At 48.5% G+C, this 26,603-nt stretch overlaps 1 protein-coding gene across 11 annotated transcripts in view; it reads right to left on the bottom strand.

Moving 5' to 3' along the window:
• LOC146333958 (transcriptional repressor p66-alpha-like) overlaps positions 1-26,603 on the bottom strand; it is a 123,225-nt gene that overhangs the window by 45,888 nt on the left and 50,734 nt on the right. For 9 of the 11 annotated variants that reach the window (XR_014786435.1, XM_084825256.1, XM_084825249.1 and 6 more), the window contains 3 exons: positions 10,890-11,019; positions 9,817-9,948; positions 2,491-2,583 (listed from right to left, as the gene is read on the bottom strand). Coding sequence is in view for 10 of the 11 variants with exons in the window: in XM_084825256.1 (XP_084681382.1) it covers positions 2,491-2,583; positions 9,817-9,948; positions 10,890-11,019 (355 nt within the window). In the remaining variant the exon portion in view is untranslated. The remainder of the gene's footprint in view (positions 1-2,490; positions 2,584-9,816; positions 9,949-10,889; positions 11,020-26,603) is intronic. The other 2 variants (XM_084825258.1, XM_084825259.1) reach the window with 1 other exon arrangement.

Raw genomic sequence — 26,603 nt, 5'->3', positions numbered from 1 at the left:
GGGTAACTCGCATTCTTCAATACTCCAAAAACATGTATTTTTTTCCCCTTCAAGTGAAGTGTGAAACGTGCCAACTTCTTTAATTCAGAAAGCAATGAAACCCCATCTGGGAAATACTGACATAGGTTTCAGCTTCATTGCTGCTACTCTGTCCTGCACAGGTTGGACCTGCAATCTTGTAGTGTTTGCGGAAGAGGAGCCAATATCTCACTGTAATATTGTTCACACAAGCAGAGCGCTTGCTCAAACAAAAAAACACACTACCACCAGCTGCTCGTGATGGTCAGTTGGCTTTGATGGTCAGAACCAACTTGCCATTACAAACACCGCAGAGGGAGCAGTGTTTACAGAGAATCAAGGGCAACACATTACATTCCCTTCCTAAACCCTGTTAACTTTCCTTGCAGCTAAACACTCCAGCTCCTGAATGCACCCAAAGTTGGGTAAAAGACCCTACACACTTGGGCCTGCCCAGTCCTTAAGATCTTCTGGAGAGGCCCTTCTTTCGAGACTGCCACCATCAGAAGTGCGTTTGGGGGCAACATGAGAGAGGGTCTTTTTGGTGGCTGCTCCCTGTTAATCTGGTACTAAAAGGGTTAACCAAGACTGAAGCTGGCCGCTTTGATCTGGAATGGTAGAAGGACCTGAGCAGGGGTTTTGGGGTGACCTACAAGAAGAGCCCCTGAAAGACCCCAGGCTCATATTTATGAATCTGGCTTATATTCCAGACTCTTGACCCCTGGGCGAGAAGACCTTGAAGTCTGATTCTATGCTGATTGATATTATCTCACTAACTGAGACTCCAACAAAGATTTTGCAGGACTGTCTTTGAAGAAAGGGGGGAAATGCAGCTGCCTTTACAAGCAGTTTCACAGAGCTTGCTCAAGGCCACGGTGTACTGGCAGAGTGTATGAGTGAGACAAACCGAAGAACTGAGCCTGCTCAGAGGCCTACTGAGAGGAGGAAAGGCACAGTTTTGGCTTCTCGTGGTGTACACCTGCTGATAAGAGAATGTCCCTACTCGATGCTAGTAGGGCAGGGAAGCGTAGCCCTGAGCACGAGCAACAACTGGGAGGGAGGAGGTGTTTGGGCGGATATGACCAGAGACAGCCAAAGGTGATGGTGAGTTCAAAGAAGATGTACCAGGGAGAAATGCGTCAGTCAAGAGAACATGCCCAGATGGCAGACTTTGGGCCACATTTTGGGACATTTCAAAGTAACCCGTTGGTAATAGTGCCAGGGATGTTCCCCAAACACGTGAGACTGTGGGAGACAGATGGGACACCTGACTTCTGATTGGTGAGCAAATGCTCTAACCACGTGCACCCCATTTCGATTGGAAGATGATCAACTCATTGCTCCTTGGGGCCCCACCTCTGACCAGAGCAGGGGTATAAAAGCCCAGGTCATGAGAGCTCCTGGCCACTCTTATTCCTGCTGCTGCTTCTCTTTGCTCTTTCTGCCTCACCACCAGACCCAAGGATTTTGGTAACCATGGACCCCTTTAGAATCTTGGACTTTGGAACTTAGGTCTATTTTCTGAAAGTAGAACTTAGAATTATCTCTGAGCTTGGGACTTGGAGTTCTTTCTAAGCTTGAGACTTGGAGGTTACTTCTGAGAATGGGATTTGGAATCCCATCTTCAGAGCTGACATTAGGAATTATTTCCTGGTCTTGGGTTTCCTTTCACTCTACCTCCTACCCCTATTCTTCACATGCCTAGAGGAACATAGTAATGCTGTAGCATAGCTTTTATATTCCAGTAAGAAGCAGGAGGAAGTAACAGGAGGGCTAACACTTGGTTTCGGTTGTTTTAGTTTAGCTTTGAACTGCAAGTAGTAAACAGGGGAAAGTTGGAAGGAGGAGTCATAACAACGTTAGAAGCTCAAGCCCTTATCTTGTTAGCCAAATTCATAACACCGGCTTTGGCAATCGCAATTCTTTTGATTAATCTTCTATTTTTGTTGCATTCTCTTTCCCTGTACCTGTAGAGAAAGTTTCTAACGCTCCTATAACCACCATGCCACATCCTTTATATTCTGCATTTTCTGAAATAACGCCTTAAGTAGATTTCAATCTACAGTTTTGTCTGTGGTGAGGTTTGTCTGTTGGGATTAGCTTGGTTACCCACCGGGGTGCTTCCGACCCATTTGGTGCAGGTTCTGAGGTTAAACAGGACCGAATTTACACTCCCTGGTGGTTGTGTAACTCCCTGCCAAAGGGAGGCTAAATTCACTTCCTCTCTGCTATCTTTCCAGGCAAAGACCAATTTGTTCTAGAAGGCCTCTGGCCTGTAAGTGGGTCTGTTGGGTTGGGTGCTGTTTTTATTCTGTAATTGTTCTTATTTTATTTGAATCTGTTTTATTGTTTTAATCTACTTCAAATTGTTTGGCAAGCTGCCTTTAGTGTCATTTTTTTTGGTAGAAAGGTGGAGTATAAATCAAGTAAATAAAACAAATAAAATGGTCCCCAATGTCCCCATTTACTAACCTGTAGAAGGGCTGACTTGCTGGATGCCATGTTCTGTGTCCCCCGTACTAATGGGGGAGGGGTCGCCACAGCATTTCCTGAAGAGCCAATGGGCTATGACAGACATATGTAAAAGGTAGTGGAGGGGAGAAGAGGAGAGAGATGAATTAGAGTCAAGGTGGGCAACCTTTTTTCTGTCGAGGGCCACAGTCCTGCATAGATAGTCTCTTGATGGTGAGCCGAGCCAGAGGCAAAAGTGGCTTGGGCACTGCTTTTCTCTTTCTCCCACCACCCTTTTTCCTCTCTCTCCTTCTCCCTTTCCATGCAGAGGGCTGCCAGGGAAGGGACAAATTCCTCTTGCCAGAGGTCTCAACCGACCACATGCAGAAAGCTTTTGAAATCAAGGCCAGGGCTGCAGGTTGCCGACCTCAGAGTTAGAGAGCAATCAACAAAAATGCTTCTGGGTCTCTGTTGTGGTATTTAGATTATCTCCATGTACCCACCAATGTTCTCCCCACCCCCGCATCTTTCCCTTTTCCACCTCTTTGTCCAGCCCTACAAGATCATCTGTAAGGCACAACAAGCCCAGCTTTCATTGGCCAGCCAAATTACTCCTGGGAAGCCTGAAAGCAGGACATGAAGGCAACTGCCCTCCCTTACTGATGGCCCTCAGCACCCAACACTGAGTGACAGACTGCTACTGAACACATTTAGCTATCGCAGCCAAGAAATGTTGATAGCTAGTAGCCATCTTTCCACCCAGAAAAACAACAGCCAGTCACCACACTGCCATAACACACCTGGGCCAGGTCATGGTGAATGCTGAATCCACTGCGAGTGCATTAAAAAAACGGTTTGGGCAAGAAGGAGAGGTCTATCAGTGGCTACCTACCAGCCCTGATGGCTAACAACAGACCTCCATGTTCACAGGCAGTGTACCCTCTGAATACTAGATATTGGGGGTAAAGTACAGGGGATGGCTGTGTCTTGCTTGTGAGCTTCCCAGGATGCTTTGTTCCCAGGGCAACAAAGATGATCAGGGGACTGGAAACAAAGCCCTGTGAGGAGAGACTGAAGGAACTGGACATGCTTAGCCTCGAGAAGAGAAGACTGAGGGGAGATAGGATAGCGCTCGTCAAGGACTTGAAAGGTGGTCCTAGAGAGGAAGGCCAGGATCTCTTCTCGATCATCCCAGTGTGCAGGACACGGAATAACGGGCTCAAGTGACAGGAAGCCAGATTCCGACTGAACATCAGGAAAAACGTCCTGACTGTTAGAGCAATACGACAATGGAACCAATTACCTGGGGAGGCGGTGGGCTCCCCCACACTGGGGGCGTTCAAGACGAAGCTGGACAGCCACCTGCCAGGGATGCTCTGACTTGGATTCCTGAATTGAGCAGGGGGCTGGACTCGATGGCCTTGTAGGCCCCTTCCAGCCCTACCATTCTATGATTCTATGACACTGGAGATGGAGAAAGGTCTGAACCAGCAGGGATGGTCCTTATGTTCCACTCAGCTGTGCCAGGAATTGTGGAACAAGATTTATACAACGTATATACATAAATAACTTTGTCTGAGCAGCAGAAACTGTGGTGAGCTTCAAGACCCATTTGTTTACACAGGCTCTCCCTGACTTGTAACGGATCATGACACCACTTCTGTTTTAGTATTGTCCTGGTTGCAATTTTTAAATTATTATTTTATATTGCTCTTATACTGTTTTTACATGGTATTAGGTATGTATTGTGTTGGGAACCGCTTAGAGATTTTAGGATATTAAGTGGTACAAAGTAGTATAAATAAATAATAAATACTAATAATAATATTACTACAACTGGGTTGTTCTGAGGACTGTTGCTTGATTTCGTGCTGCTTCTTTTGCTTTTTACTTTCGGAATGATTTATTTTTTAGAGGTACTATTTCAGCCTCTCACATTTTATTTTATTTTATATGTTTCTTAGCCACCTTTCAAGAAGCAGCTTACAATATTAACACCCTGTACAATTCAGCATCCAAGAAATTATAAAAACACCTTATATTTCCAGTATGTTCCTGCCCATATCCCAAGATCAGCAGTGGTCCTGCTCCAAGAACTCATGCATACCAATATTCAGTGGGTAGCTACTTGCAAGTTGGCTTTTTTCTGTGGTGGCCCCCAAATTGTAGAACACTCTCCCTAGAGAGGTTCAAGCTGGTGCCAACTTTGCTGACTTTCTTGAGCCAGGCAGAGACCTTTTTATCCTCTCAGGCCTTTTAATTTTTAGCTTGCTACTTGTTTTACTCCTCATGATATAAAGCTGTGTTGTAAAATAGCCCTTCTTCATGTTTTACACACTTTTAGATGTTCTCGCTGCCTTGATATTTATCTTCTGCTTTTAAAATGTTGCTACTGCTTTCAATTTCTTGGTTTTTAAGTGATGCAGTTGGCTTTATTGTGTTTGTTTTTATGAAGTATATCACCCCAACAGCTTTGTAAATGTAATAAATGAATGTAAACAATTTAAAATAAGCCAGTTAAAATAAAATACATTCTCAAATATCTCACAGCAGCAAATGCCATAACACCTTTTCATGCAAACAGGAGTTGGTCAGGGGAGTTGCAGTGGTTGAAGAGACAAAGGAGACAGAGGCTAAGAGGTAAGTGGGTTGCAGGAAGCCCAGGGCGCTGCCCTTTATCCTTCTGACTGGCTGTGAGCTCACCAGGAGCTTCTGAGAGCTCCAACTGAATTGGAGGGGTGTGGCCTGAGTACTCCCAGCAGCTGACTGGGCGGGAAGCTTCAGTCTGTTTCCCGCCTCCCAGCTGAGCAGAGCAGAGCAGAGCAAGCTGCTCCAGCTGGTCCAGGGACTACAGAAGCAGGCAGGGTCCCAGAGAGCGAGCGAACAGGGGGAGCAAACAGGAGTTGGCCAGGGGAGTTCGGCAGGGGAGGTCAAGGGGGAGGCCCCTAACATTTATTTTTTTTTTTTTAACTAACTTTTTCCCATTTATTTGTCTTGTAACACACACTTCCACACCAGTGGGACTCTGCTTTTAACCTCTACTGAGCAGAGGAGCAGGCACAGGCTAGTCTAGAACAATCACAGAGCTAGACACAAAAAGGGAAAAGAGGCTATGGAAGGACAGGACTCTCCAGTGGTGGTGACCTGCAAGGCCTGTGCCATGTTTGTTTTCTTGCCTGAGAACAACATGGCCTACACCTGCAACAAGGGCAAGTTGATCACGCTGCTGGAGGAAAAAGTAAGTGGACTGGAGCGGCGACTGTCAACCCTCCGGGGAATAAGAGAACACGAAGAGTTCTTGGACAGAATGGGGGAACTACAGCAGCAAAGGGCAGACCACAAGCTTGAAGAGCAACAGCAAGATGAGGCAGTGGGAAATGCTGAGGTGAAGAAAAATGGAGTAGAGGATACTCCTTGGAAAACGGTGACAGTTAGGAGAAGAAGAACTAGACGCCACTCTGCACCAGTGGAAGCGGTGGAGCTGTGGAACCGATTCCAGGTACTTGCAGATGAGACTGGAGGACAGCCTGCAGAGGAAGAATCACAGGGGAACCTGCATGAGAGTGAGCAAGAGGCTAAAGGTCAGTCAAACAGAGGCGATGAAACCCAGGCCTACAAGAAGAAGAAGAGAAGAGTGGTAGTAGTGGGAGACTCCTTGCTGCGTGGGATCGAGACCCAAGTATGTCGCGAAGACCCGTGGACTCGCCAGGTATGTTGTCTCCCGGGAGGACAGATTAGAGACGTGACTGAAAGGTTGCCTGCACTCATAAAGCCCACTGACAGGTATCCCTTTCTTCTCATCCATGTGGGAACAAATGATACCGCCAAGCGGAGCTACGAAGAGATCACGTCAGACTTTGAAGCTTTGGGAAGGAAACTCAAGAACTTTGGGGCCCAGATAGTTTTCTCATCCATCCTTCCAGTAGTTAGAAGAGGGATAGAAAGGGAACGAAAAATACTCCGGGTGAATGACTGGCTACGAAGGTGGTGCCGACGAGAGAGATTTGGATTCTGGGACCACGGGCTATACTTCCTGGAAGATGGGCTGTTGGCTAGGGATGGGTTGCACCTCACAAAGGCTGGGAAGAATGTGTTTGGCCACAGCATGAAGAACTTCATCAGGAGGGCTTTAAACTGAATCCTACGGGGAAGGGAGATGTAATGTTGGGGGTAACAATGGACGTAGGCGCATGCACTGCAACGGAGAGAACAGCGCTGATAGCGCCCAATAATAGTCTTCAGACACAGGTAGGAAGAAAGCCAGACTATGAAGCACATGGTCTTCGATGTCTATATACTAATGCCCAGAGTATGGGAAACAAACAGAACGAACTTGAACTCTTAATACAGGAGGGAAATTATGACTTGATAGGTATAACTGAGACTTGGTGGGATGACTCTCATGACTGGAATACAGCAGTTGAAGGATATAACTTGTTCAAAAAGAACAGGAGGAACAGAAAGGGAGGCGGGGTTGCACTGTATGTGAAAAATACATATCTCTGCACAGAAATACAGGAGGAGGAGCTTGGTAGCCCCATCGAGAGCATCTGGGTTGAAATAAATGGAGCAAAGAATAAAAGGAACCTGGTGGTCGGAGTCTACTACCGGCCACCCAATCAAGGAGAAGCCAAGGATGAAACTTTTGAAAAGCAAATAGCCAATGTTTTAAGGAAGCATGATGTAGTAGCAATGGGGGACTTCAATTTCCCCGATATTTGTTGGGAGACAAATTCTGCAAAACATGGCCCCTCCAGGAAATTCCTGACTTGTGTGGCGGATAACTTCCTCCTACAGAAAGTAGAGGAAGGAACTAGAGGATCGGCTATCCTTGACTTGATCCTAACCAACAGAGATGACTTAGTGGATAAAGTAGCAGTTACAGGAACTCTGGGGGAAAGCGACCATGTTGTACTTGAGTTCTTGGTTCTAAGGGAAGCAAAAGCCGAGTGTACTCAAACGCGTACCCTGGATTTTAGGAAAGCTGATTTTAATAAACTCAGAACAATGATCAGTAAGGTCCCATGGCAAGCAATGCTAGCGAGAAAAGGAGTCCAAGATGGGTGGAACTTTTAAAAAAGGAAATTCTCAAGGCACAATCACAAACAATTCCAACAAGAAGAAAAGGTGGAAGACAACAGAAGAAGCCAATGTGGCTTCACAAAAAGCTTAGGGATGACCTGAAAACAAAAAAGGACACATATAGGAAGTGGAAAGAAGGCCAAGTAACAAAGGAAGAGTACAGGCAGGTAGCACAGAATTGCAGGGATGGCGTCAGGAAGGCTAAAGCGGAGAACGAGGTGAGGTTAGCGAGGGATGCTAAAAACAACAAAAAGGCTTTCTTCAGCTACGTGCATAGTAAAAGGCAGAGGAAAGAAATGGTTGTTCAGCTATTAAATAAGGATGGCAAAATGATAACAGAGGACAAAGAAAAGGCAGAGGTGCTCAATTCCTACTTTGGCTCAGTCTTCTCCCAAAAGAGGGTCTATGACCCCCCTGGCAAAGGCGAAGTACAGGCTGAAGGGGCAGGATTGCAGCTTGAGATCGACAGGCATATGGTCAAGGAACACCTCATTACTTTGAATGAGTTCAAATCTCCAGGGCCAGATGAACTGCATCCTAGAGTCATAAAGGAACTGGCAGAAGAACTCTCAGAACCGCTGTCTATTCTCTTTGAGAAATCATGGAGGACCGGGGAAGTGCCAGATGACTGGAGGAGGGCTAACGTTGTCCCTATCTTCAAAAAGGGTAAAAAGGAGGAACCTGGGAACTACAGACCAGTCAGTCTGACATCAATCCCTGGGAAAATTCTGGAGCAGATCATAAAGCAATCCATCTGGAAGCACCTTGACAACAATGCCGTGATTACTCGAAGCCAACATGGATTTGTCAAAAACAAGTCCTGCCAGACAAATCTGATCTCATTTTTTGATCAAGTCACCTCCCTTGTAGACCGTGGGAATGCTGTAGACATCATATACCTAGACTTCAGCAAAGCTTTCGACAAAGTGCCCCATGATATCCTGATGAGCAAACTAGCTCGAAGTGGGCTAGATGAAACAACGATCCGGTGGATCCACAGTTGGCTACAGAATCGAACTCAAAGAGTGCTTATCAATGGGACCTTCTCAAGCTGGGGAGAGGTAACGAGTGGGGTACCGCAGGGCTCAGTCCTGGGCCCAGTGCTCTTCAACATTTTTATTAATGACTTGGAGGAGGAGGTGCAGGGAATGCTGATCAAATTTGCAGATGACACAAAATTGGGAGGGATAGCTAATACTTTGGAAGACAGAAACAAAATTCAAAGTGATCTGGATAGACTGGAGTGCTGGGCAGAAAACAACAGAATGGCATTTAATAGGGACAAATGCCAAGTTCTGCACCTAGGAAAAAGAAACCAAATGCACAGTTACAAGATGGGGGATACGTGGCTCAACCACACTACGAGCGAGAAGGATCTTGGAATTGTCGTCGATCACAAGCTGAATATGAGCCAACAATGTGATGTGGCTGCAAAAAAGGCAAATGCTATTTTGGGCTGCATTCATAGAAGCATCGCTTCCAAATCCCGGGAAGTACTAGTTCCCCTCTACTCAGCACTGGTTAGGCCTCATCTGGAGTACTGTGTCCAGTTCTGGGCACCACACTTTAAGAAGGATGCAGACAAGCTGGAGAGGGTTCAAAGGAGGACAACAAAGATGATCAGGGGACTGGAAACAAAGCCCTATGAAGAGAGACTGAAAGAACTGGGCATGTTTAGCCTTGAGAAGAGAAGAATGAGGGGAGATATGATAGCACTCTTCAAGTACTTGAAAGGTTGTCACAGAGAAGAAGGCCAGGATCTCTTCTTGATCATCCCAGAGTGCAGGACACGGAATAATGGGCTCAAGTTACAGGAAGCCAGATTCCGACTGAACATCAGGAAAAACTTCCTGAGTGTCAGAGCAATACGGCAATGGAACCAATTACCTGGGGAGGTGGTGGGCTCTCCCACACTGGAGGCCTTCAAGACGAGGCTGGACAGCCATTTGTCAGGGATGCTCTGACTTGGATTCCTGCACTGAGCAGGGGGTTGGACTCGATGGCCTTGTAGGCCCCTTCCAACCCTACTATTCTATGATTCTATGATTCTATGTAAAAGCCTGAGAGGACAAGGACGTTTTTAAAGCTCTTTTAAATGCAATCTCTCGGGTGGGAATTCCATAGGACAGCACCTTCTCCATGGTGGTCCCTTATCTGAGCCAGGGTCTAATCACCACCTAGATGGGAGACCACTTGGGGATTCAGTGCACAGTTGCCTTGAGCTCCAGCAGCAGAATATACATGGCAGTAAGAAGTTAAGCCTACCTTTTGAGCAGTTGTCTCCTTCTGTATCTGACTTTGTCGTAGCTTTTTCAGCAGCACGAGTTTGGCTTCTTCTACCCGCAGCTCTTCCTTCAGCTGCTTGATCATTCGCTCCTGCTCCTCGGGGCTGCTTTTCTGCAAGGACAGGAAGAAAGAGACCAAGGCTTCATTTCAGTTGGGCAGTGGGGGCTTGGGGGTTAAGCTGAAGAAGGGGTGAGTTTTGGGGAGGGATTTGAAGGTAAAAGAAAGAGAGGCAGTATCACATAGATCAGGGGTGCTGAACCTCTTTCAGCCTGAGGGCCAAATTCCATTTTGGAGAAGCTCTCAGGGGCCACATTCCAATGGTGGGTGGGGCTGAGAGCAAAAGGGTGGGGCCCAAATACCAGCATACTTTAGCTTAAAGCTCTGACTGCCAGTAACTCAGCCCTAGGAGGGAGGCATTTCAATGTTTCAGAACGGGGAAAAAACTGCCCAAACGACCACACAATTGTTGGTTGGGGGAAAGGGGCTGTGGTCTTCTGGGGATAAGAGGTAGTGAGGGAGAATGGACAGGCCTTAAGGAGGTACTATAGCAGTGGCTCAGGATGGAGCTCCAGGCATAAGGGTGGCATCTTTTGGCAGCTAAGGGTGGCCTCCTTCTTAGAAAAGGAAGAGTGTGGGATCCAAATGAAAATGAAAGTGGAATAATGGGGTGGGGCAAGGTTGCAGACAGGGAGGGTGTGCATGTTGGATACAGAAGGGGATGGGAAGCCAGCAAAGGGATCCAAAGAAGAGCGTCAGATGGGCAGAGCGATGCTAGAGGTAAGCACTTCCAGGAGCAATGTTTGCTGGAGGTGGAAGGAGCAGGATGCAACGAAGGAAGGCCACAGAGGTTGCAGAAGTCAAGGCAGGAAAGGTTTTGCTGAGGGGGACTGACCGGAAGGAAAGTGGTGGATTTTTGCAGGGAGAAGTGACATTGCCTGTGGACAGACTGAATTGGGGGAGCCAGCCAAGATGAAGCCACAGCTGCCTGCCAACACATTGAGGGAGAAGCAGCCAGCCTGCACCCGTTTGTTGTGCCACTTTGTCAGACTCACCATCAGCACTTCTGTGCTAGCCTCTTTTAATGCTATTTTCATTAACCCATTCATTCTCGGGCTCGATGGCTCGTTGTCCGATAGTACTATTATGTCGGGCGAAGGAACTTTCCTCTCTCGCTTTGTATCACTGGAGGCATTGCCCAAAAAGGGAGAAGGAGGGAAGAAAACAGGACTGTTTTTAAGAAGAGGAACTAATCAATCATAAGAACACCCACCCACCCAAAAGCCAATGTTTACTTTCAAGCCCCTGCCTGAAACTCCACAGGAATGTACCATCAAGCTTCCACATTCAAGATTCTAGTCCTTATGGGTGTAAAGGGTGCAGCAAATGCCTGCTGCAAACTCAAATCCAAAACAGATAACTGAATAGAATTTCCAGTAGTTGAGGGCTTAATGCTCCATTGCGTAGCTCAGCCTTTGCCCAACCAGGTGCCCTCCAGATGTACTGTATTGCAACTCCCATCATTCCTGGCCATGCTGGCTGTGGATGATGGGAGTTACAGTACAGCACATTTGGAGGGCAGCCAGTTGGCCTTTCTCATGCCGAGGCAAACCCAGATAAAATTATGCAAAGTTGTGAACGCATTATACAAAGAGTACTCAATTATAATGATTTACACACAGGTAAGCCAGTCCTGTAAGTAAGTAAGCAAGCATCAGTCACTGATGCGATGAATATGGACTTGAGCACGCTCCAGGAGAGGGCGCAGGACAGGAAGGCCTGGCGTGCTATGGTCCGTGGGATCACGAAGAGTCGGACACGACTGAACGACTGAACAACAACAACAACAAAGCCAGTCCAGCTTTTCAAGGCACAGAATTTGGATTGGCTGGATATAGATGATTTTATTTTTAGCAAAGAATACAGTGGAACTGTCCCAGGAAGCCTTTACTGTACACCTAACATGAGATTCGCCCTCTGAGGGAAGGTACCCAGGAGCTTGTAAAGAAGCAGGACGTCCATCTGATGTGAAAACTTTAAGACACACTGGCCTAGGGAGGATGCATGTGTGAAATAGAGTCATACTTTGGCGATTCTCTAGAGGGCACTCTAACACAAGCCACTTCATCTCTGAACTTAAAAAAAGAAAAAGTTCAGACCCCCCCCCCAGGAGACAGAGGTAAAAGAGGGTTTATTTCCTCCCCCTCCCCACTTCTTAATGCTATACCAGATCCATGGATAGCAGAGCCTGGAAAAGGACTCAAACTGAGATACAGCTTAGGCAAAAATCACACTTCTTCCAAGCAAGCCCTATGCAAAAGGTACAATTATTTTTCTTTTTTTAAAAAAAGTGAACCAACATAAGTAAAATAATTATTTTTATGAGGGAGCAAACTTTGAAATTACAGACACAAACCCCTGACCACCTGCCCGACTCTGTATTTCACTAAGCAAGGCAGACCTAAGAGAGAAAAAGACAAACTTGCAATGATTCAGAACTCCCATCAAAAATTAGTTTTTGGGTCTTGCAGTAAATGTTGCTACATGTCAAACAGACACTCTCCCCCCACCCCATGAATAATGTGTAGGCTCAAAACATGGTAAAAAGCATCCCCCAACCAATCTGGCACCCTCCAGCTGTTTGGGCCTAGAAACCCCATCAACCCTAGCCAGGAGAGCCAATGGTGAGGGTTCATGGGAGTTGTAGGCCAAAACATCTGGAGGGCCAAAAGTTACCTGTGTTTTACAGGAACGATTTCTGGAAGTGAGTGGTGCCAAATCACTGCTTTGTTGAGCTAATGGGAGTTTGGAGAGCTTACATTTCTAAGCAGAAATGCATCACTACAAGACTTGCGACCAGCAACTCTTGGGATAAGAGGGGGAGGGGAATGGAGGGGAAACATCATGACTTGGACCTCTGTGGGACCCAATCCCTGTTCTGGAATAGAATAGCCCTGTCTTGATTGCACAACATCAACCCTCTGTCAACAGTTGGGGTGGGGTGGGGGAATGTGCCTGTAGCCAGGGTGCCCCCACACCCCCTGCAGACATGACCCTAATGGGCCAGTTCAGACAGATGGGATCATGCTTCCAAAATGGTTAACCAGTGTTAAAAAGAATGCCAACACACACACCTCACATTTGCAAGCCAGACAAGATGTTTAAAACATTCCTTCGGTCTGGGAAGGATTGAATGGACCCAAGAATATCATGTCTGGGAAGGATTATGACTCAGTGCCAGGGCACCTACTTTGCATGGAGAAGGTCCCAGGTTCAACCCTTGGGATCTCCAGGTAGGGCTGGGAAAGGTTCTTCTCTGAAACCCTGGAGAGCCCAGGTTGGGGGATGCTAGCATAGAGGATACTGAGCTACAAGGACTGATGGTCTCACTTGGCATAAGGTCTGCAGGAAAATGATCTCCATGTTTTAACCCTTGATGTTACATGCACACACATGCGCATAAGGAGGAGGAGGAACCACCTTCATCACCCACATCAACCAGCTAACTTCCTGTATGCTAACGAGGCCACTCCCAAACTCACATGACCCACGTGGGCCATAAGACCCTTTTAAAAAAACCCTTCCCATGTCCATGTAAAAGCCATGGTAACCAGCCAGTTGGAACCGGTTTGGTGACACATTGCTTTCATTTTGTGAAGTGAGCAAGTGGGGTGGGAAGTGGAGGGAGGGGGGAAGTGGAGGGAGGGAGGGAGGGAAGGAGAAGGCAGGTACCACAAGAAAATGGAGTGCACGGGAGAAGACACACGGACACAAAAGGACAGCCCAAGGAACTGAGAACCTAGAAAGAAACTTTCTCAAACCAGCCAAACTGTGACATTCTAGAGAAGTAACACAAACCTCACACCCAGGGAAAAAAGACATCTGCAGAGGGAAGTCTTGCTCACTCTCACACACACACTTCTCTCTCACACACGGTTACACTGCCCGCTTCCAAGAACTAGACTCTTCAGCTTGGCACCAACTTGTTAAAACTGACACACAGCCTGATCTTAAGCACATTTCCTGCTTAAGAAGGTATACCTGGATCTCTGGGTGATTAGCAGTAGGCCAGCCAGGATTTAACAATAGCAGCAACAAGATGACTCCACCCCACATACACCCTAAATGATACTGCTGAAATGAAGAAAGCTTGGGGTAACCTGGAGTGGATTTCTTCCTGTGGAAGGACTGGGAGCTCCCCATTCAGTTTTTGAACAATTCCTGGAACTCCTTGAGTGCCGTTTTTGGTATAAAGGCAGGGTAAAAATAAAATTAAACAAACAAACATAGAACGCTGCCTTATACTGAGTCAGATGCTTGGTCCATCTAGGACAGTATTGTCAACACTGACTGGCAGCAGCTCTCCAGGGTTTCAGTCTCAATACTTTCCTAACCCTACCTGGAGAAGCCGGGAATTGAAACCTGGGACCTTCTGCATGCAAAGCACGTGGAGTGTGCTGGGCCAGCGGGACAGATCGGGGAGTCTGTTGGTGCGCCGCCCACCCCGCTGCTCAACAGACTCCCTAGTTGAGCTGACGGAGGTGGTCTCGGGTGTGCTGCTGAGATCCCCCAGACTGCTGGTTCTGGGGGTGTCAACAGTCATGCCGAGTGCTCCTTGACTGGGGCGGCTCGGGATTTCATGGCCTCCATGGCGGCCGTGGGACTGTCCCAACATGTCATCGGCCCGACGCATGTAGCGGGGCATACTCTAGACTTGGTTTTCGCAACTGGACAGGGAGATGGTGGTCTGAAAGTGGGGGACTTTGCGTCGCTCCCCTTGTCGCAGATGGATCGCTGCCTGCGGAGGTTTAGGCTTAGGCAGCTTTTCCCCTCTGCAGGGGTGGGGGACCTATTAAAATGGTCCGCCCTCGGAGGCTAAGGGATCCGGATGGTTTCCAGAGGGCTCGGGGGGGGGGGGGTCCAGCTGACATGGCTGGTGCACCTGTCGAAGCCCTGGTCCACCTGTGGAACACAGCAATGACCCGGGCGGTTGGCACGATCGCTCCGGAGCGCCCTCTCCAGAGTAGAGCTCGTACCGCTCCGTGGTACGCCCCGGAGCTGGGAGCGACGAAACAAAATGGGAGACGGCTTAAGTGCAGGTGGAGAAGAACTCCCAGTGGGTGCAATCGAACCCTGGTGTGTGCCTCTGGCCAGGTATATTCAAAGGCGCTGAGAGCGGCAAAAAAACATCTTGCTGCCACTATTCAGTCATCCATATGCTGCCCACTGGAGCTTTTTAGGGATGCCCGTGGCCTTTTACATTCTGGCTCTAAGGACACTAGGAACCATCTGGGGCCCGCTGTAATGCACTGGCTAGGCACTTCCAGGATAAAATCTCTTGCATCCGCCAGGACTTAGACTCCAGTCTTACAGCAGCTGAATCTGGTGAGGTGTCCGGAGCGCAGCCTTGTCCAGTTTTCTTGGATGAGTTTCAGTTGGTGCAGCTCGAGGACGTGGACAGGGTGCTTGGACAGGTTCGTGCAGCCACGTCCGTACTGGATCCTGGCCCCCTTGGCTTATAAAAACTGGCAGGGAAGGGACAGCCGGCTGGGCCAGGGAGGTGATTAAGGCTTCCTTGCGAGAGGGCGTGGTCCCAGGCTGCCTGAAAGAGGCGGTGGTGAGACCACTCCTGAAGAAATCCTCCCTAGCCTCGGAAAACCTTAATAATTATAGGCCGGGTGCAAATGTTCCATTCCTGGGCAAGGTCCTTGAGCGAGTGGTTGCCAACCAGCTCCAGGCACTCTCGGATGAGACCGATTATCTGGATCCACTTCGGTCGGGGTTCAGGCTGGGTTGTGGCACGGAAACAGCCCTGGTCGCCCTGTATGATGACCTACAGTCAGGGCCAGAAATATTGGAGCAAGGATAACTGTTTGGGCAGTTGGCCTCTGTACACCACCACATTGAAGTTGAAAGGAAACACACCCAGATGGGAGCGAAGTCAGGACTTCCAGCTGTAATTCAAGGGGTTTGGCAAAAGTGGGGCACTGACCATTCAGGAAGGACCGCCGGTGGCACGCACACACACCCGTCCTTGGGGGCTCCTAAGTAATGGAACCAATGGCTGGCAAGCAGCTGCATGGCCAGGTGTGGCCTGTTTCCTGGGTGCCCCATGACCCACCAAGCAGAGAAAAGGCCTGGAGGCGGTTCTGAGTGTCACATTTGCATTTAGCAGCCGTTCCCTGGAACCCCCAACATGAGGTCCAAGGAGGTGTCCATGCGAGTGAAGGAGGCCATCCTGAGGCTGAGGAAACAACATAAACCCATCAGAGAGATAGCAGAAACAGTGGGGGTGGCCAACGCAACAGTTTGGGACATCCTGAAAAAGACGGAATTAACTGGCAAGCTCAGCAACGGCAGAAGGCCTGGAAGGCCACGGGAGACAACTAAAGCGGATGACCGCAGAATTCTGCTCATGGCGAAGAGGAGCCCTTTCACAGCATCGAGCCAGGCCAAGAACGCGCTTGCAGAGGTAGACATGTCACTGTCGACAACTACAGTCAAGAGACGGCCGTATGAATGTAAATACAGAGGTAAATACAGCACCCTCCCACCCATATTCCCCAGCATTCATAGGCATACTGCCTCTGATACTGGAGGTAGCATAGAGGCATCAGGACTAGTAGCCACTGATAGCCTTCTCCTCCAGGAATATGTCCACCCCCCTTTATTTTATTTTATGTATTTATTTATTATTAAATTTATTAATCGCCCATCTGGCCGGTCACCCAGCCACTCTGGGCGATGTACAACATACAATAAAACAGTTTAAAACAATAAAATTCTACAATAAAAACATTTCCTAAAATACCCTAACCCACCCCAAATGCCTGCCTGAACAACCACGTTTTTAATGCACGACGGAAGCTCATTAAAGAGGGGGCATGACCGGGTTCCCTAGGGAGGGAGTTCCACAGAGTGGGGGCCACCACAGAAAAGGCCCTCTCCCTCGTCCCCACTGGTCTAGCTGTCCTGGCTGATGGGACAGAGAGAAGGCCATCCGAGGCTGATCTTGTTAAGCGGCCTGTCTGGTGTTGCTGGAGGCGCTCCTTGAGGTAGGCTGGGCCGGAACCATATAGGGTTTTAAAGGTCAAAACCAACACCTTGAATTTGGCCCGGAAAACAACTGGTAACCAGTGCAACTCCTTCAGCACCGGAGTGATGTGATCTCGCCGGCGGCTGCCTTTAATCAGGCGAGCTGCCGCGTTCTGTACCAGCTGCAGTTTCCGAACCCTCTTCAAGGGTAACCCCACGTAGAGCGCATTACAGTAGTCTAAACGAGAGGAGACCAGGGCATGTACTACCTATGGGAGCAGATGGTCGGGAAGGAAGGGGCGCAGCCGCCGTATCAGATGGAGTTGATACAGCTGTCCGGCTCACAGCTGACACCTGAGCCTCCATGGACAGCTGGGAGTCCAAAATGACCCCCAGGCTGCAGACCTGGTCTTTCAAGGGTAGCCGTACCCCATTCAACACCAGGTCAACATCCCCCAGCCTCCTCTTGTCTCCCACCAAAAGTACCTCGGTCTTGTCAGGGTTCAGCTTCAGCTTATTCCTCCCTATCCAGCCACTCACCATCTCCAGACATTTGGACAGGGATTCTACGGCCAACCTTGGTGAAGATTTGAACGAGAGGTAGAGCTGCGTGTCATCCGCATATTGATGACACTGCACCCCAAACCTCCTGATGATAGCCCCCAGTGGCTTCACATAGATGTTAAATAGCATCAGGGAGAGGATGGAACCCTGTGGCACCCCACAAGTAAGTGGCCACGGGTCCAAAACCTCCTCTCCCAGTGCTACCCTCTGGTACCTGCCGGAGAGGAAGGACTGGAACCACCACAATACGGTGTCCCCAATGCCCAACCCCTCCAGGCGGTCCAGGAGGATACCGTGGTCAACGGTATCAAAAGCCGCTGAGAGGTCGAGGAGAACAAGGAAGGAGCATTCACCCCTATCCAGAGCCCTCCTCATATTATCTACCAAGGTGACCAAGGCCGTTTCTGTCCCATGCCCAGGCCTGAAGCCCAACTGAAATGGGTCTAGATAATCAGTTTCTTCCAAGTGTGCCTTCAACTGCACCGCCACCACCCGCTCAATCACCTTGCCCAAAAATGGCAGATTTGAGACTGGGCGAAAGTTGTTCAGAACTTGAGGATCCAAGGAGGGCTTCTTTAAGAGCGGTCTTATCACTGCCTCCTTGAGGGCTGATGGCATCACTCCCTCCTCAAGGGAGGCGTTCACCACCGCCTTGATCCCCTCACCCAGTCTCTCTCTGCAGCCCATAATGAGCCAAGATGGGCAAGGATCAAGTAAGCAGGTGGTCGGCCTTACAGATGAAAGCACCTTGTCCACTTCATCAGGAGGAAGAAGCTGGAACCGATCCCACAAAACCGGTTTGCCACAGGCCGCCTCTTGCTCACTAACTGTATCCACAGCGTGCAGAGTAACACACCTAATCTGATCAATTTTATCTGCAAAGTGCCTTGCCAAGGCCTCACAGGAGGCCTTAGAATGCTCCAGTTTTTAATCCTTTTAAAGCCATCCAAGTTGGTGGCCATCATTACGTCCTGTGGTAGCGAAATCCGTAGTCTGACTCTGCACTGTGTGAAGACGCCCTTCCTCTTGTCTGTCCTGAACCTCCCACCAACCAGCTTCATCGGAGGACCCCGCTGGGTTCTAGCATTATGGGAGACAGATAATTTGGCTAATACACTCAACGAACAAGTGGTTCTTGCTGCTTCGGGAAAACTGGTGGAAAAACACAAACAGCTCCATGCTGGATGCCATGCTAACATCCTCTTGCCACCTGATTCCCCAGGTGAATTTCTGCACCCTTTTGCTGCTTGGGATTTTGGTGGAACTAACTTCGCTAGGCACAGTTGAGCAAAATATGCTGCAGTCCACCACAATCATCACCTTTATGTTTATGGGCTGCTTTTGATGGCTGTAAGGCAGTGTTCCCCAACCTGGTGCCCACTAGATATGTTGGAATGCAACCTCCAACACCCTCAGCTGTCTTCTTCCACCCACTGGAAACCTTATTCACATTATCTCCCAGTTTCTAAGACAGCTTCCCCAGATGGGTTCATTTACAACACCAATCATCCCCAGCCAGTTGTTGCTCAACCTATCTGGAGGGCACTAGAATGGGGAAAGGTGTTCTAACATTTCAGTTTGGCCAGACTTTCAAGCCTAAACATCAGAGACATAAAGGACTAGAATCTTGCTTTGAAAAAGAGAAGAAAATAAAGGAAGAACCAAGTTACGCAGCTGGAACTTTTTTTCCTTGTTTTTTTTTTTTAAAGCTAACATTCTCAGAAAACTGAATTGTATACCCAGTACCTTATTAAGCGCAGCCCTGTTGGATCGGACCAAGGGTCCAGCTGGTCTGACAACATGCTACCCACAGCAGGTAACCAGATGTCTTGGGGGAACCCACAAGTATCTGTGCATTTAGGGCGCAATCCTATGCATGTTTAGACAGAAAAAAGTCCTACAACTTCCAGCAGTGCTGGCTGGGGAATGCTGGGAGTTGTAGGACATTTTTCTGTCCAAACATGCATAGGCGTGTGCCCTTAAATCAGCGTATCTAAAATATTTTCATACAAGGCAGCTTACGAGGTAAGATTTTTTTAAAAAACACGGTAAGATCTAAAACACAGGTAACTAAAACAGTAGCATAAATCATTTTAAGTAACAGCAAGAACACAAATGTATAAAATTAAAATAGGTATCTGTTCATTACAAAACAACAACAACAACTAGAACATCCAGGCCCTGAAAGCACTGTTTTAAGAAGTCAGGGAGGAAGCCACACAAACATCCAGTGGTAGGGGGTTCTGCAAGGATGGCGCCACCACAGAAAAGCCTCCATCTCTTGTGCGCACTAACATAACAGATCTTTCTGTGGCCAATCATAGGGCCCGAGCAGGTTCATACAGGTGCAGGCGGTCCTTCAATTAACCTGGTCCCAAGCCATTTAGGGTAGCAGTGCTGAACCTTTTTCAGCCTGAGGGCTGAATTCGTTTGGAAAGATTCTTGGGGGCTGCATCCCAGCGGTGGGTGGGGCCAAAGGCAAAAGGGGCAGACCAAAAATACCAGCATATTGTAGCTTAAAGCTCTTACTGCCAGTCACTAAGCCTTAGGAGAAGTATTTCAACCTTTTAGACTGGGGGAAAACTGCACAAAACCCGGGAAACTCTTAAACAATTGGTGGTTGGGGGAAAGGGGTGGGGCCATTTGGGCAACTCCAGTCAGGCTGGCTTTCGCCTGTGATCCCGAGGTTCTGCACACCTGGTTTCGGGCTTTTAAAAGGTCCTTGAAGGCAATACCTTCCCTGCACCCTGTTCTCCACAGACTTATACTCAGAGTCATACTGCCTCTGGGATGTTCAAGAACTTCATCATGACAATTAGTGTTCCTGCAGATTTGGGGTGTAAATACACTCCTGGGAAATATACAGTCACTGTGGCAAAAATGCAACCTCAACGCCATTGCATGTGCCTTAAGCAGCACGTAGTATTATAAAAGCTGCGCATGCCTGGAATGAGCGGACAGTAACCCTAAGATAAGGTTGCTAGGCAAACCGCTGGCAACCTGTCAGAAGTAACACGCTGGCTGAGGAATGCAAGCTGAGGTGATAAAACTGCGGCGCGGGGGTTGCCCAGGGTCGACCCTGCTTTGAGCGTGAGCTCCTCTGTCGAACTGTTTGCAAACAGTAAAATCGAGCTGGACCCGGCCTGAAGTGGACTGTCCTCTTTGGGGCAAATTGGACTCGCCTCCAGGGGGCGACACTAGCATTTTGTGCAACAGCACTATGCAGCTATTTTACACACACACACACACACACACACACACGGATGTAGGGATTGTGTAAAATCCATTTTGTCTGCGTTTCACAGTTTGTTAGGTGCCTTTCAAACTGTCATCCACTCACTGACGGAATCAGATTTTTTTTGAGTTTCCGAATTTGCAAGTATGCAAATTCACACTTGCGCAAAAAGGCGCTTCTGAACCAACCCACCCACCCCCAAATACACATTCTCACTCTTTAGCCTATGGGGGAAATGCACATTTTCAGCCTTCCAAAAAAAAAAAAGTGTATTTTTCTATTACTAAATTTGTGTAAAATTCCAGAAAGTACCAAAAAAAAACCAGTCCGCAAGTCCACAGAATCTATGTGACTGGGGAAAAGCCAGTCTGCTGTGCAATCCGTGGGTTGGATTCATAAAAATCTGAACTCATTTGATTCCATTGTGTATTTCTCCAACATCCCTACTGTCAGGGTGGACACTGAGCCCATAGAACCTCAGAGCAGTTCTGATTCTGAGGAGGAACAGCCGTCCATGGGAGAGGAGTGCGCTCATCCCTCCCAGGCCCTGCAGCTGGCAGAGATTCCTCCTGCCAGCATTCCAGACATAGATAGCGGTCCTGGGAGTGAAAGAGCGCGGGAGGAGGGCTGGCTGGATGCTCGACGCAGAGAGCAACGAGCTATGGAGGGTGCGGAAAGGAGGCGTAGCGCCCGTTTGGCGCGCAAGCAACCGTCACGTCCACAGGACCCAAGGGAAAAGGGGAGGGACTCTCCCTAGCCCATAAGTCCAGGGTCTGCAAGTGATTCTCCTTCAAACGGGGACCAACTGTTTCCAACCCGGGGCATAGGTTACTCTGCTGTTCATAGCTTAGTCGCTGGTGATAGAGTTATTAAGTTGTAAAAGGAATAAAGCCTTGAAAAGAATCCTTTGTCTATGTCTGGAGTTGGCTACTGGAGTAGACTGAAAGAGGCCGGCTAGGGCCCCCTGACACCTACACACACACTCTTCTTATAGGTGCCTAATTTCAAAAAGCTGGCATACCTGGATGGAAGTTAAAACTTTTGTTTTTGATAACACTTATTATCGGTGGTGAAGGACGAAGGGGGGGAATCCAAAACCAGTGGTACTCCCAAACAGGAAGGGGGAAAAAGTGCCGCCTCTTCCATTCTCCCTCTACCAAATCAATCAATCAATCAAATAATCAGAGGAATATCCTGTGCAAGCTAAAAATGGTGCACTGAGCAGTACCTGGAGGGCGGGGTGGGGGTAACACACACAAACACACCTCATCAGCATAACCTGCCTTCCCAGAAGAGCAGGTTGGCCAGTGATTCTCATTTTCAGTCCCAAGGAGATATTTTAAATTCAGCATGGCCCAGAGATTGAGGGCTGGTGAATGCCAAATATTTTAGAAGGATTACTTAGGGTGAACAGACTACGCAAGGGGTAAAAAGAAGCGACAGGCCCTGATCTCTTTCGTGGTTCATAAAAAACAATGAGACATGGATCTCCCCATGTTCTTATTTCTGCTTGCCAGGTAGTTTGGAAATCTGCTCCAGGAGAATGAATCGCTCTGAGGTTGAATGGATGCTGTTATTTTCCTATTCCAGGGCCTTCTAGAGGGACGTGAGGGAATGTGGGACCCACAACTGACCTTGCAAAGTTGCCAGATTTTGCCAAAACCCTGAGAAAAGGTTAAAGTGCAGACACAGATACCAGGGCTACCTGGAAATAAACTCCCAAGGAATGAGCTACAACTTTGTATGCAGAAGGCTCTGGGTTCAACCTCCAGCTTAAAATATATATTTTTTTTAAAGTCAGGTAGTAGATGAGAAAGATCTACGCCTCAGACTCCAGAGCAGGGTTGGGTAACTCGTGGCCCTCCAGGTGTTTTGGACTACAACTCCCATTGGTCAGTGGGAGTTGTAGGATGGGAGCTGTATAACAAAACATCTGGAGGACCAGAAGGTGCTCTGGAGTCACTCTAGATGTTTTGGACTACAACTCCCAGTATTCCTGATCAATAGCCATGGAAGCTTGGGCTGATGGGAGTTGAAGTCCAAAACATCTGGAGGGAGCAAGGTTGGGGAAGCCTGGTTAACAGAAATACTAAGCTACATGGAACAACAGTCTGGCCTGCAGTGAGATAGCTCCATAGATGCACACTGGCTTCCCCAGTGACCCTGATGTGGTAGATGCCCAGTGGTAGGGAAATACACTCTGCAGCTTCACGGGCACGTTCACTGTTCCTGCAAAACCTGTTTGTCCCCAGCAGCTGATATTCAGGGCTAGACTGCCTCTGAACATGGCAGCTTCCATCTAGCCTTCGCAGCAAATTGCCATAGAGGTACCCAAGGGCTGTGTTCGCATGTAACGCTAAGCCATGGTTTATGTTAACTATGGTTTGTTGCTTTAGTCATGAATTGTCTTCCACATGAACAAACAAACCAAGCCTTGTTTCCCCTATTTCTGGTTTGTTTCTCTCTCGCCCGTTTTGCCATCCCTCAGAGTGGCTTTGTTACTGGGCACCTCTGACGCAGGACGGACTACAATGCAAACGAGCCAGGAATTTTTGGTTTTGGGGTTCAGACATCACGACAAGCCATGGTTCAAATAAGCCAGGCTTCGTAAGCCAACAGAAAACCATGGCTTCTATTTGTGGTTTGAAGGTGGTTAAAAAAACATGGTTTGTTTGCGGGAATGGGTTTGGACAACAAGCAGCCAGATTTCAACAAACCACACTATAGCTTAATGTTATGTGTGAACCAGGCCAATCTATCCTTTGTGACTTGGTCTAATCCTCCTTTGAAACCATCACCACTGGGTCATGCCCTTGCATTTACTGAGGTCAATAAACGTTGGATGGGAATGATGGGAGTCCAACCCATCTGGACGGCACCAGATTGGAGAAGGCGAATTTACACTTTTAGTTTGGGCGAATCTATATACTTTTTGTATACAAAAAGATCACATGATGCTTTACATCAACCCCTCGCCTCTAAAAACAAACACTGAAAACAGGTGCCAAGGCTGATCCTAACAAACAGAGATGGCTTAGTGGAGAAAACAGCAGTTACAGGAACTCTGGGGGAAAGCGACCATGTCGCACTTGAGTTCTTGGTTCTAAGGGAAGCAAAAGCCGAGTGTAGCCAGACGAGTACCCTGGATTTTAGGAAAGCTGATTTCAATAAACTCAGAACAATGATCAGTAAGGTCCCAGGGCAAGCGACGCTAACGAGAAAAGGAGTCCAAGATGAGTGGGAGCTTTTAAAAGAGGAAATTCTCAAGGCACAATCACAAACAATTCCAACCAGAAAAAAGGCAGAAGACAACGAAAGAAGCCGATGTGGCTTCCCAAAAAGCTCAGAGATGACCAAAAAATAAAAAAAGGACACATACAGCAAGTGGAAGGAAGGCCAAGCTACAAAGGAAGAGTCCAGGAAGGTAGCACAGAATTGCGGGGATGGCGTCAGGAAGGCTAAAACTGAGAACGGGCTGAGGTTAGCGAGGGAGGCTAAAAACCACAAAAAGGCTTTCTTCAGCTACGTGCATAGTAAAAGGCAGAGGAAAGAAATGGTGGTTCAGCTATTAAATAAGGATTGCAAAATGATAATTGATGACAAGGAGAAGGCAGAGGTGCTCAATTCCTACTTTGGCTCAGTCTTCTCCCAAAAGAGGGTCTATGACCCCCCTGGCAAAGGCGAAGTACAGGATGAAGGGGCAGGATTGCAGCTTGAGATCGATAGGCATATGGTGTTGTCCCTGTCTTCAAAAAGGGCAAAAAGGAGGAGGCTGGGAACTACAGACCAGTCAGTGTGACATCAATCCCTGGGAAAATTCTGGAGCAGATGATAAAGCAACCCATCTGGAAGCACCTTGAAGACAATGCAGGGATTACTCAAAGCCAACATGGATTTGCCAAGAACAAATCCTGCCAGACGAATCTGGTCTCAGAGCGCAGGACAGGAAGGCCTGGCGTGCTATGGTCCATGGGGTCACGAAGAGTCGGACACGACTGAACGACTGAACAACAACAAAACCTCCCTTGTGGACCGTGGGAATGCTGTAGACATGATATACCTCGACAAAGTGCCCCATGAGATCCTGATTAGCAAACTCGCTAAAAGTGGGCTAGATGAAACAACTCTCAGGTGGATCCGCAGTTGGCTACAGAATCGGACTCAAAGAGTACTTCTCAATGGGACCTTCTCCAACTGGGGAGAGGTCACGAGTGCGGTACCGCAGGGCTCAGTCCTGGGCCCAGTGCTCTTCAACATTTTATTAATGACTTGGAGGAGGAGGTGCAGGGAATGCTGATCAAATTTGCAGATGACACAAAATGGGGCGGGATAGCTAATACCCTGGAAGATAGAAACAGATTTCAAAGTGATCTTGATAGGCTGGAGCGCTGGGCAGAAAACAACAGAATGACTTTGAATAGGGATCAATGCCAAGTTCTGCACCTGGGAAAAAGAAACCAAATGCACAGTTACAAGATGGGGGATACGTGGCTCAACAACACTACAAGCGAGAAGGATCTTGGAATTGTTGTCGATCACAAGCTGAATATGAGGCAACAATGTGATATGGCTGCAAAAAAGGCCAAAACTATTGGGGCTGTGTTCATAGTAGCATAGCTTCCAAATCCCGGGAAGTACTAGTTCCCTACTCAGCACTGGTTAGGCCTCATCTCAGTTCTGGGCACCACACTTTCAGAAAGATGCAGACAAGCTGGAGAGGGTTCAAAGAAGGGCAATGAAGATGAATGGGGGACTGGAAACAAAGCCCTATGAGGAGAGACTGAAAGAGCTGGGCATGTTTAGCCTTGAGAAGAGGAGACTGGGGGAGGCAGGATAGCGCTCTTCAAGTCCTTGAAAGATTGTCACAGAGAGGAAGGCCAGGATCTCTTCTCGGTCATCCCAGAGTGCAGGACACGGAATCATGGGCTCAAGTTACAGGAAGCCAGATTCCGGCTGAACATCAGGAGAAACGTCCTGACTGTCAGAGCAGAACAACAATGAAACCTGTGACCTGGGGAGGTGGCGGGCTCTCCCACACTGGAAGCATTCAAGACGGGGCTGGACAGCCACCTGTCGGGGATGCTCTGACTTGGATTCCTGCAGTGAGCAGGGGGTTGGCCTCGATGGTCTTGTAGGCCCCCTCGAACCCTACTCTTCTATGATTCTAATCCAAACGGGATGGAGTAAGGCATGCGTCGCTGTGGCCAAGTGAGGCACCTCAAGGAACGGGCGCAGCCGGCGCACTCGCTTTAGCGGTGCAGATGCACTCCTCGGCACCGCCGAAACCTGGGCATCCAGGCTCAGCGCAGAATCCAGAAGTCCACCCGAGCTGCGACCCTGGGTCTTCAGGGGGAGCCTAACCCCATCCAGCACAAGCCAAACCCCTACTCCCTGATCCACCTTTCCACTGACCAGGAGCACCTCTGTCTTGTCTGGATGAAGCGTCAGTCTGTTTGCCCTTACCCAGTCCGTTACCGCCGACAGACACCGTTCAGCACCCCAACAGCTTCCTTGGAATTAGGTGGAAAGGGAAAGTAGAGTTGGACGTCATCAGCATACTGGTGACACCGAACCCCCAAACTCCGGACAACCTCCCCCAGTGGTTTCATGTATCTGTTAAATAGCACGGGGGACAAAACGGAACCCTGAGGGACTCCACAGGCCAATGGCCAGGGAGTCGAGCAGAAGTCCCCCAGCACCCCCTTCTGGGTCCGCCCCTCCAGGAAGGAATGCAGCCACTGCAAAACGGTGCCTCCAAGTCCCATCCCAGCAAGGCGGCCCAGGAAGATAGCCTGGTCGATGGTATCGAGAGGTCCAGCAGAACCAACAGGGACACACTCCCCCCGTCTAGTTCCCAGCGTAGGTTTCTGTCCCATAACCGGGCCTGAAGCCAGACTGAAATGGGTCTAGATAATCTGTCTCATCCGGGACTCCC

This window comes from Heloderma suspectum, chromosome W (genome assembly GCF_057233095.1).
Source record: "Heloderma suspectum isolate Gila_16-S chromosome W, 16-S_ref, whole genome shotgun sequence".
In the NCBI taxonomy this organism is placed as follows: Eukaryota; Metazoa; Chordata; class Lepidosauria; order Squamata; family Helodermatidae; genus Heloderma; species Heloderma suspectum.
The sequence above is the reverse complement of the archived record's forward strand: the minus strand, read 5'-3'. Positions and strand labels throughout refer to the sequence as shown.